The following is a 12,336-nucleotide window of genomic DNA, read 5'->3' as shown; positions in this document are numbered from 1 at the left end:
ATGTTCAGGTACCCCGAAGAATAACTTACCAGGTCAAACCGCTTGGCAAACTCCAGGTCATCTTCATTTCTGACCATCTCAAAGAAATCTAAATGTCTTAGAGGAAACAGAAAAACAAAACATCTGCCAGTGTTCATGGCATGATTCAGACTTAGTTTAAGTCTGTCATGAGAGAAGTAGCAATACCTCAGTTCAGCTGGAAGATGTGGATATTGGCAAGCCTTTCTTACATGAAGTGCTATCACAGGTATGCAATACAAGGAGATCAGTGACAGGCCAAAAGGAAAGGCTGGTAGAGGTGTATACACTCTGTAACTCCTGTGCTAAGTCACTGTTTTGAGGTAAGGTGCAAAAAATAAACATAAAATAGGAAAGAGATATTCTGTTTTTGACAAATGCAATGCCTGCAGTGATAATACATTTCTAAAACCTCCACACCATGCTTTCTAGCCAGCTATTGGATCATTAATAATTTGTTTCCTTTAAACAGTGGAGCAGAAATGCAGTCAGTGGATCAGTTTTCACAGGTTTCTAGATATGCCTATTGATAAGCACAGCAGCATGATTATATTTGGATCTGGGTGACCTGGGTGAGTGACACATTTGACCATCTGGACTTGTCTTACACAGAAACTGGAGCACAGCAGATGATGTGGAGAAAGGCTGTAGTACATTCCCCTGTACAGACCTGGTACAAGAGTCTGTGCTATGTAATCCAGGCATCTGAGATCCTCTCAAACCTTTGTTATTCTCCTGACTAACTTGTAAAATCCAAAAATGCCCTAAGTCCCTCCTAAACACTTCTGGTTGCTGTCCAAAGGAATACAGATTACCCATTTGACAGATTCTCTTATTCTTGCTTATAACGTTGCAGATGTAAAGTATCATTCCTGGTTCCAGCTCTGCAGCAAACCGTAGACATACAACTGGGAAACTTGGAACCTGCACTAAGGCCACAGACACTCAGTCACAATGAAGTAAATGAACTAACTACTGGCTTTCCTCCCTCCTACCAGGACAGGCTTTTGTTCCAGTTTTGCTTCCAGAGAAAACAATTAGAATATTTTTTGTGTTTTTCATTCTGACTGCCATCCCCAGCTGAGAAGAAAAGCAATTGAGGAACTCCTTTGCAACAGCCTCTGCCAATTTAGTATGTATGTTTCCTACTTCATCTGCTGATGTTAATTTTAGGATAAATACTTCTTTTAATTTTTTTTTGGTGTTTTTAGGGAGTCAGTTTCAAGAAGAGACAGACCCAGCTGTCGGAAATAGAGAAGAGTTTATAAGAAGTTTTTCTGTTCATCAGTAGCTCTTCTCAGAAATTACCTGTCCAGTGTAGCATTCTCGTGTCCTCTGAGCTTGTCAATGATGGGCTGAATTCCTAGCATTAGAAACTCATATCGGAGATGCAACCGGAACTCCAAATTGTCCTTAAAAAATGGGGGAAAAACAAGTTATTTGTTTTCAAGAGCTGTCAATCACATTTAAAAAAAATTACTTAAAACTTCAGTTCTTCCCTTTTTAATAGTCTCTATCCTGTCACCAAATTCACAGGATGAATAATTCCAGTAAAGTAAGTAAAAAAGGAATTAATGCCTTTGCCTCCATTTCACTTAAAAGCACAATTATGTACTTTGAATTTTGCATATCATAAGGATATGCACACTCCATGTAGTTCCATAAGGAACAGAAGCTACTGGCATTTTTCCTGCTAGTCCATTAGAGGTTCCCCTCCTAGTTACAGATGAACAGCACTGCAGTCTTCCTCCTATTTTTTCAGTTTATTTGTCATAAAACCACATACATAAAATCACGTATTCTGACAAACAAAAAATTCTGACATTGGGATAATACAGGATTCCCAGAGAGAGACAAATACATTATTATCTAGTTCTCATGAGCTTGTTGTCTTTTGTGGTTTAACCAAAAAAAAGAAAAAAAAAGCCAATGTCACAAAAGTAACACTTTTAATGAAATAAATTAAACTATCTTTCAGAGTCAAAAGGGAGTCTTGTTAATAAAATAACTGGGCTTTTTTCTGAAATGTTTCCCTTTGATATTTTAAAATTAAAATGCTTTGACTTTTGCTTTGAGTCAAAACAACATTTCAAAATGTTTCTGAATGTAAACAAAAATATTTTCTAAAAAGGCTGGAATAAAAAGGTAAATGCTTTACAGTTCTTAAAACAAACCAACAAAAAACCCACTACCAGAACAACTAAAAACCAACCAACCAACCACCCAATGTAATCACTTCAGTGTAGGTAGTCTATGTTATATTAAAGAAGCTCTAAATGAAATAATTGGATAAGATTATAAGACTGATCTTAACAATTAAACATTATTTTCCACAAAACATATCCACTCACTACCACAAGATTTGTGATTTAATCTACTAACTAGTTCCAAAGTAAACTAATTTAAACATAACATTTTAGAAGGAATTTCCAGGGCTCTCACCTCACCAGCACCTGCATTCAGGACAGCATTGATGAAGGACATGATGGCTGTTTTGAGGTTTACTTCATCTTGGTATCGCCCCATGCTTCGGTCTAGCTCATTTAACAATGACTGAAACAGAACAGCAAGCTGGGTTAGAGGACATAATCTAATTTCTTGCAGGATAGATTGCACTTCTGTATAAAGGGGTAAATAACTGTAAAGAGAAGCTGTCTTTTGAGGAATAAAGCCTATGCCTGAATTATGCACATTGAATTGAAAGATTTATCTTCGTTCCTTCACTTACCACCCTTTAACATGAAGCAGACAATTATTACCTCTTGGTAAGCACCTTTTAGGGATTTTCAAATAACAGGAATATCTCATGTGCAAATAGCTCCAAAGCTCGAAGTTGAATTACACATCTACACTGGAGGTACAGTTAAACTCCAGTTTCCATGTTACAGACTCATGGAATGGTTTGGATTAAAAATTACATTTAAAGATCATTTAGTTCTGACCCCTATGCCGTGGGCAGGAACATCCTTCTGCCAGACCAGGCTCCTCAAAGCCCCATCCAGCCTGGCCTTGAACACTTCCAGGGATGAGGCATCTACAACAACTCCAGCCAACCTGTTCCAGTGCCTTTCCACCCTCATCATAAAAATACCTTTCTTTCATCCATTCTATATCTAGCCTCTTATAGTTTAAACTCTTTAGCCCTTGTCCTGTCACCACAGTCCCTGGTAAAATACCTTTCTCCATCTTGCTTATACACTGTTTATTGAAAGGCTGCTGGAAGTTTTCCCTAGAGGCTGCATGTCTCCCTGTTAACCAACCCACAGCGGGCATTCAGCACAGGAATGCTTTAGGTCTAATTTCTGCATATTTTGATACACATATTGATATTTTACCATAATCTTTTGAACATCAGGAGACAAAGGAGAAAAAGACTAGACAAATAACATTGGTGGCCTTAGCCTTTTTAAGGATTAGTTCCACTTGAGTATTTACCAAAAAGGTTATATGCGTAAACTGATTAGTCATGAAAGAAGCTCTACTTTTAGCTTTGTGCTGATCACCATTAATATTATCTTCAGGTTCTTCTCTCATCAGCTCATAATTACAAGGATGATTTTCCTCACTGAAAGAGTAACAAATTCCACTTGAGATCTGCCAATTAAATTGTATGAGTCTCACTTCAGCATTAATAATAAATGCCTCACACTCATATTTGTTTTGTTGTTGCACTAAAAAAAGAGAGCATTCTTTTTAGTCTCCCCAAGAAGTTTTGACCATAAAGGGATAATGAAGACAAAAATAACTTTTTAGTGTTTGGCTCAGCAGACCATCTAAACAACATTTTGAAGTTATGATGCTGAGTAAGGAAGTTCATTTTCTTCTAGTCAATTTTTTGTCCCTGTTTACTGAAAGTGTTAATTTATAGCAAAATCTTTCCTCCACTAGTCCCCATAGGTCTATCTTATTTCCTGTAGAAAGCCACAGAGATATGTCTCAAGAAACAGGAGGAATATCCTCCTGTGCATTCTACAGGGGAAAGAATAACCTACTGTCTTCATGCTTACTTTTGTGCAAAAATATTTTGACCTATCATACACTGCTACTGAGAGCTGTTTTTATGTCTGAGCACACTATATTCATTATCAAACAAGCTTGATTTCATAAACTCCTTTCTCTTGCTGCTTCTAAATTTCACATCTGGAACTTTCAAATTTCCCTACTCTAGGCATTTGAGTTCCAATCTCATTGAACACTCCAGTAACTGTGTTATGACCAAATAATATTTTGCTAGAAATGGGAATGAGTCTTACATAAATGCACATGTAATTCTCTACTAAGCCAGACTAGTGGTCAGTTCAATACAGCATCCTATCTCTAACAGTGACAATCAGAAACTATCTGAGAAGTCTTTAAATTCACCAAGAAAACCAACTGTTCAACTTGACAAACAGTAGAAGTGAAATAAATGAGAGAATTTTATTCTGTTACTGCCAGATTTGACACTGAAATGCAAAACACACATGTCATCTTGGAATAATTGAATTAGCCATCACTACTGAAGCAGCAAAACCAAAGGCGGTTTTGCTGGTTTTCTTCACAGGGTTTATTCCTATCATATTTTCTCACAGACTTTCAGGAACATGCTAGAATCTATGAAACAGCATATCAGGTACAGCATCCAGACAGGCTGAGGGTTGAAGGATGTTAAAGTTTTTTATCCTCCATTTCAGAACACTGAACTAGGAGCAGAATGGAAATGAGAGGCAAACCAAATTCAGAATGAGAAAATCCAAAACTCTTGTGTTGCACTAATCCAGTTGAAGAGCAGCACATCTTTATGTAATTGTTCAGCTTGACAAGGAAACACTGTAAATTCTTGCAATTCCTAAACATCAGAGTCTACACCCACATACTTTGGCAAACTCCAGTATCTCCAACTCTTTGCAAATGGCTGAGGTTTAAACCTTCACTTGAACATTTCCTGAGAAAAAGACTTCACCACACCTCTTGGCAGCTAGTTCTTTGGCCCAATTGATGTCATAAAGGTTTTTCCTACTATTTAAGCAAAACTTTCCTCACTTAATCCCATTATTCCTCATCACTGACAACCAGTAGGGTTTCATTCAATCTGCAGCAAACCTCAGAAGGCTTTGGTTGAGCCCTAAAGCAAAGAAGAAAATCAAGGATGAATATAGCCTTTTAATTTGCTCCTTCTAGATCCTCTACTACAATTCCAAATTGATCAGATTTCTTCTTACAAATTACAAATGGTCTGTACTGACAGTGTTTACTGACAGTGACAAACCAAGCAAGGGGACTCTGGCAGGAATGCTCCTGGTGTCCACCTTTGCAACTGACAATATCAAACTTTATTCATTCACCTCAAGCTTCAAACTTCTAGCAGCATTAAGGAGGGAAACAAGAGTTTTCTAACTAAAGCAGCCCAGTTAATATTTCCATTGGCAAGTGAAATCATCTTCTTTCAGACAGTATCTAACACCTAGATTCTCTCAAGACTAAAAGGAAAATTCTTTCTCCCCACAGGGATCCACAGCTAGACTAGTGTTTTAAATAGCAAGGTATGCTGGAAGAGAACTGGAACATCCTGATAAACTTTTTTGGCCAATAGAGCATTATCACTTTTCAATGTTAGTTTTGTTTCAAAATATGGCATGTTAAAAAGTATAATGTGCTACAATGTCATGTCACAGAGAAAAAGAGGGGAAGCAGCAAGCATAAGAATAATCAGAAAGGCAACACCTTAGGGGAGAGAAAGACTGTGCCCCTTTAACAAGGGAAACTAATCATAAACAGGATAATTCAGACATGAATTACTTTACAATCAGAGACTCTTCTTTCTTACTTTTCATAGCATTTTATAAAACTGCACCTTCACAAGAGACCAAAAAAAAAAAGGAAGGATAAAGTAACATTTTTATGAGCACACACACAGTGAGCCAGTGACAGAATTACCTTTAATACATGATAAAAAATCCCAGCAAGAACAACAAGGACTCATCTTCAGCATATTTTCTTTCAGCTCTGTTGTATAAAGGGCAGAGTAGAATTTGTAGGCAAAGTAGCATGTTTCAAACAATTGGATGAAGACAGAGTTTTCCAGATTGCCTCAGGAAGGAGATTGAAGGCATGCAAGAGTATTACTCTGAAGAGGACAAATTCCAAGTAATATCTTAAGATGGACTACAGACTGCCCTATTGGGCATTCAAGTGAGAATAATTCCAGGCAGAAGGGTCTTATAAAAGAAGAGTCAATAATTAAAGTGAGCAAAGGGAAAAGTTCAGACAAGAAGATGTGGCAAATGTGAGAAAATAGGAATAGTGATTATATAAATGGAGACACAAACAAGTAGAGAGTCTTGTTTCAAGTGCCAAGACAAGGATGATCCTGATAGACATATAAAAACATTTAATATCAAAGACACAGAGTGAAGCTGCAGTACAAAAAGACAATTGAGTGAAGACTGCAGCCTTAACAAAAGAGTAAGTTCTGGAGAATCTCCCCAGTGCTTTAAAGAGAATCCTGACTGAAGTTAGGGACTGACAATTATAGTCAGTAGATGAAATGCTGACAATTTAGAAAGAAATATTTTAGATGACTTTGAATTCAGAGTAAAATCAGAATTTTTTTGATTAAGGAAATAGTCCTTCATATTCATATAGGTTCTATTTATATTTTCCATTAATTTCTATTAAAAAAAAAAACCCAAACCAAAACAACAACAACAACAAAAACACACCAAGAAACAAAGACACCCTTTTTGAAGCATTTTAGCACTGTTTGATTAATGGTCTTCAGTTGGTATTACTATATGCAATTTAGTTAATGGGGACTAAAAGCATTTATAATGCTCAGGAATTTCATTGTCATTTGAATTTTGACTTCAGATACACTAGGATAAACCTGTAAGTTTTCTATTCAAGTAATGGGAGCTATTGCAGGACAGAGTCAATATAAGTTTTGTAAGAACCATATCTTAAGTCAGCTTTCCTTCTCCACTAATTCACCAGTTGCCGAGTCTTCTGACAACTTTTGGCAGCTGGGCCAGGTAGCCGTAGTGTTTAGAACATTGACTGGCAATAACTTCTTATATTCAACAAAATGTGCCATGTTTTATGTTGCTGTGTTAAATATATGATCTCTACACTCCACCACACTTGTGCAAACTGGAAATAATCACTGTTTCAATCTAAAGTTGTCAGCAGCAAGTTATTCAGGAGCTCAAATTTTAGGTAGTTGTCAGAAAATCATTCTGAACCTCTCTTCCTCCTTCTTACAAAAAGGAGTAGAAGCAGAACCACATACCCCAAATTATTATTCATCACAATGATATTCCTCTTCAAAAGAAACATTTTTGGGGAAAAATAGATCTGTATTGGTGTTAATTACATTAACCTCCTGATTCCCCAATGGACATAGTGCTGGTCACCACAAATGACATAAGGGAGAATGGGACACGTAAGTTTGCTGCTACCTGCAAGAGTTGAAAATAAATCCAAACAGATTGAGTATACAAAGTGCCAGCTTTCAAAGATGAGGAGGAATAAATTGAGACCAAGATGGCTGAATGGGATGACAAATATTTTCAACCACTCTTGTCAGGAAGGCAATTTAAGGAAAAGCAATACTGGCACTGATATTGTCAGAGGTCAGCTCACCTATAAGTTATTTGTTGGACATTCAAATAGAAGTGAGCTCAGTACAATTTTTAGAAAGCCCTGCACTTTTACTTCACAAGAACAGAGCTGATATCCAAAATTTGAGATTATTTTCCTCTTACATACTGTGTCACTAATCTGGTCACTGTCTTGCAGAGCTAGATACAGGGAAAGACTGAGCAGTGCCTTTACAGTTCCCAGCTTTCCTTCCCCCCATCAATTAGAATCAGTCTGCAATGATCGACTATGGAGGCAAAGGAATAAATTTCTACTCTGTGTAGTTTTTCCTGTTCCTACAGTTTAGTTCTCAGTTTTATTACTTTCACAAAAAGAATTCTTGTTTGCGGGTTCTGCCAGATTCCCCACTTGTGATGAACAGTTTTCAATGTAATAATGTTTAGGTGTGGCTGGTGAAAGTCAAGTTGCAAAGTGTGAAGTTTGCAGCAAGCTCCACACTTCTTGGATACTTCAATGCACTAAATATTGCTGCTAGATGTTGCAGCTCAAGCTGCAGGAAACACAGCCCCAAAAGGATTCAGTTTCACACCTGAAGAGTCTCTTCAGATACTTGCAAACTCTGGGTTACAAAAATTACATTCAGGACTAGGATTAAAAGAGGATAAAAAAAGGCTTTCATTGTAGACTGCATCATTGAAGTCATCAAATGAATGAGCATTTTCAGCTCATTCTTCTTTTAAACTGGCTTCCGTATTCAAGTTACAGTGGGTGCTTTTCTTGACAATAAGCTGCAAGACTGAGACGAAGGTGCAGGAGGGCAAGAGGCAAAGAGATGGAACACTCTTAATATTTAAGTGTTAGAGTATCAGAGAAACTTCCTCTAAAATGTGAGACCATGACCACATTTGTTTCTTCAAGATTTAAAAAATCCCCAGTCTCTCTTCTAGAAGAATAACTAGAGATGGAAGAGGTATGTCTTTGAATGAAAACTTACCTCCTCAAAATTAAACTCAAGCAATTGTTGAGTGTAGTGGAAAATCCCATTTCAGTCTTTCAGTCTCTAAACACAAGTATGGCAAACAAGAACACATTCCCTCTGCTAAATCATTTTGTGGGTTGGGTAGGGCTGCTTTTTTTTTTTACTTGAGAAGTAAATGAGACTATCCATTTATCTTTCACTTTTTTCCTGAACGGAAAATTTTGACAAGCTGAGCATTTATGCAAAGTACTTTTCATGAATGTAAGAGACTGGCAAGGACCTGCAAATCATTCCACCAGATTCCTCAAAGGCTATCACATTTTACCCAGAAAAGACTGACCTCAGTTATTCAGTAACTTTTAAATCAACACAGAAACAGAGAGAGAGACAGAGAACACCCAACTAGGGTAACTCAGCATCTATCCCAAATGGGCTTATTAAGCAGTCAATTGGTCCAGTAAGGGCAAGTTACCATAGGACCACAAGCGTAGTCAGGCTTGTAAGTTATCCCCACCTGTCTCCCAGATATAAAAGAATGTCATAATAATTCAGGAAGGATTCTTTATTTCAGCTAATTACTAGAGAACAAGCTGACTTTAATTTTTTTCCCTCTCCTCCATAGGCGGTACCAAATAACCTCCCAAACGTAGCTCATGTGCATGGTTCACTTGCTGAATCTGCACTGCTCATTCCTATCCGACTCTTGTACTAAAGATGCATTCTTATGACTGCAGCTGTAATCTCTTCACCTTCCAAGTTTTGTTGTAATCATGATTTTCTCTTTGAAATAACCCCAAGAGCTTCCAACTGAGGCTAAAAGGCTCCCACTTCTGGAGCCATACATCATATGTGCTACACTTGCATATCCAAGACACACATCAAGTCTGAATAGACAAGCAATGCAAATGGGGCAGTGCACATAGAGGAATGGACCTGCCAATGTCAAATATAGGTTAATACCAAACCAAGATTTCCTGCATCTCTGTCCCAGGTCTGAGTCACAGTCAGTGAATCCCATAGTGCATTTGGTACTAACACAAACTTTGGCAGTTACTGTCCATCAGCACAGACTATTTCCCCATTCACTTTTACAGTAATAAGTTAATTGTAGCCTAAAATCCATTAGCTGGGAATGAGGTAGGAGATGACTGTCAGGCACTGATATCCAGTGCCTGCTGGCACAACACCACTCTAATAATTTCACCTAAGAAAGAACAGTAAATGAGTGTGATTATCCCAAAGTTAAGGAGCCACAGCTTCACACACTGGAACAGATTCTCTACTATTTTTATGAAAGATGTACAGTTCACTGGGAAGAGGAACACTATAGTAGCAGCCAGTAGTTTTCACAATAAAACCTTGTCACTGACCTTCTTCAAGGTCTCTGAGAATGCATTTCCTTTCTATGGTCTAAATAGGTGTTATTTGAGCCAACAATTGCTACGTGATGACGATTCACAAGTTGATTTCTAAGTGGCAAGTGAAATTTCTAAGTGCAAGTGAAATAATATTAAATTATAGATAATTTAATAAATTGTATCCATTATTTAATCCACAATTCTTGTATTACTAAATAAAGGATTTAAAATCAGGACAGAGGCTCCTGAAACTCTATGTCTTCACCTTCTAGGACAGAATAAATCATTACCACCCCAGAAATGCCATCAAGCTAGAATATGAGCAGATAATCAGCTTTCATTTAGCACAGCAAACCTCCATATATTTTTGAGGCAAAATATACAGAGTTTTAAGTTAGCATAAGTTAGCATTAAGGACAAGCAATATGTCTTGAAAAACAAACAAACAAACAAACAAACAATTTGAGTCATTTCCCTTCCTAAAACAAAATTATAAATGTTGCCTTTTTACTACTTAGCAAGTTTGCAATATATGCACTGTAAAAATCACTCCCAGAAGAGATTCCTTAGTCTAAATATTTCTGTCCAAGTATCCTTCTTTTACCTGGAATCTTGTCCTTTCTGCAGCATAGACTTGGTAGTGAAACATGGCTTGCAAGACTTTTTTGTGACCATCTGGTACCAAGCAGACAGCCCCTAGGATCTCCAGCACAGCAATCTTGGTCTTAATGTTCTCAGTCTGTAAACTCTGGGATATGATGTTGATACTTTCTGGATGGGCCAGGACATGAGCCCGTCCCTGGGAGTTGTTCATCAGTGCCTTGATACACCCTATAACGGATGTGTGGATGCGACTCTCTGAGGTGTCATAGTCCATGCTCTTCAGGAAGTTCAGCAAACAACTCAGGCCATCCAGCTCAATAAACCTGGTCACAAACCTGAATAGAGAAAACCCAGAAGAAAACAAGCAGGAAAATCAAGGAAAGCTGACCAAAGACACGTTATTCAAGACACTATATTATTCAACCCCAGATCTCTAAAAGCTGGCTAGTTTTCAGCCTAAATTCACAGAACTATTCCCAGGTATTTAAGAAAAACAAAGCAAACATACCAAGAGAGGAAACATTCCAACTGATAATGGTGTGTTACATAGTTTCAGGGAAATTATATGCTATCATTTTATATTTCTGTTTGGTCTCTGTGTCCTTTGTTGCAGTTACCACCAAACACTGTTGTAGTTCACCTCCACAGCTGCTACATTTTAGAGGCTGAAGGGATTCTTTTGAATTACTCTGTTTTACATTACCCAACACACAGACTTCTCACCACACTTTTAGTTATGAGTTCAGATTACCTTGAAAGCCATTTTTAGGCTTAGCTCTAACTTTCAGCCAATATATAGGTTATATATAGGTATATATAGGTTCCACCTCCAGGATTTGGCACACTGGCAGAGGTAAACTCCTTCCCACTCTGTCCATCAGCCATACTGCCTTCACACTTCAATCCCATGACATATGTATAGGAACGTGTTATATTTAAAAGGGGCATGTTCTCCTGTAAATGGTAACACTCCTCTGCTTTTGTTGAAAACCAGGGTTAAAAAAAATCCAAATGGGTCAATTTAGACCATGCAAACAGCCCTCTAGACAAATAAGTAGAAAAGGATGGAATTAGATAAGTCAGTTCAAACCAATCATTCTAGCAATATTTCACTTGAAATTCCCAGGATTAAAAATCGGGATTCAAAGACATGGAAAGGGCTGCAAATAATTTCCCTAGATCACTTTGTTTACCTCCTGCCTCCTCTAACATGTTGCTCAGGTAGGTACACTTTTTGTAATGTCTGATTGCAAAACAATGTGCATCACACTTGACTTTTCAGTCTATAAAAATGTACAACAGCAATGATTCTTCTATGTCCACACTTTGAACAGCACAATATAGAAAGACACTTCAAGCAATTTTAAAGGTTGCTAACAATTGCCACCTGTGTAACAAAATAAAAATACCAAAATTCTGTGTTGTTGTGCTTTTATCCAGTCCCTCTTCTTCCCTAATATATCATCTTCCTTTTTCTGTCCATGAGATGCTGTTACTTATAATCAGTAATAAAGGAAGCACCATACTGAAAGACCAAATTTCACTGGTCTCCATTCGTGTCCCTGTACCAGCAAGAGAAACTCAAGCCATACTTATATTACTCTGGATAATATGGATTTGACATATGGATGGTCTTTTGGTGGTTACACTCCACATGACACAGGAATTTTCAGAGTCTAACTGAAAGTTACACTCACTATGCTGATGAATTTGCCAGCTTTCAGCTTATGTGGGCCAGCAATTTGACCAAAAACATGTAAGAGCCTGGCACATTCAAAGGTTTCAATCTGAGGTTTGGAA

At 37.5% G+C, this 12,336-nt stretch overlaps 1 protein-coding gene across 7 annotated transcripts in view; it reads right to left on the bottom strand.

Annotated features, from left to right (window-relative positions):
* DAAM2 (dishevelled associated activator of morphogenesis 2) overlaps nucleotides 1-12,336 on the bottom strand; it is a 221,564-nt gene that overhangs the window by 65,411 nt on the left and 143,817 nt on the right. For all 7 annotated transcript variants that reach the window (XM_086869239.1, XM_086869254.1, XM_086869245.1 and 4 more), the window contains 4 exons: nucleotides 10,538-10,871; nucleotides 2,461-2,571; nucleotides 1,327-1,430; nucleotides 30-96 (listed from right to left, as the gene is read on the bottom strand). In XM_086869239.1, coding sequence (XP_086725365.1) covers nucleotides 30-96; nucleotides 1,327-1,430; nucleotides 2,461-2,571; nucleotides 10,538-10,871 — 616 coding nt within the window. The remainder of the gene's footprint in view (nucleotides 1-29; nucleotides 97-1,326; nucleotides 1,431-2,460; nucleotides 2,572-10,537; nucleotides 10,872-12,336) is intronic.

The sequence above is a fragment of the Cyanistes caeruleus genome, chromosome 2 (genome assembly GCF_971803275.1).
Source record: "Cyanistes caeruleus chromosome 2, bCyaCae1.hap1.1, whole genome shotgun sequence".
NCBI classification, from domain to species: domain Eukaryota; kingdom Metazoa; phylum Chordata; class Aves; order Passeriformes; family Paridae; genus Cyanistes; species Cyanistes caeruleus.
This window is presented reverse-complemented; position numbering and strand designations above follow the sequence as displayed.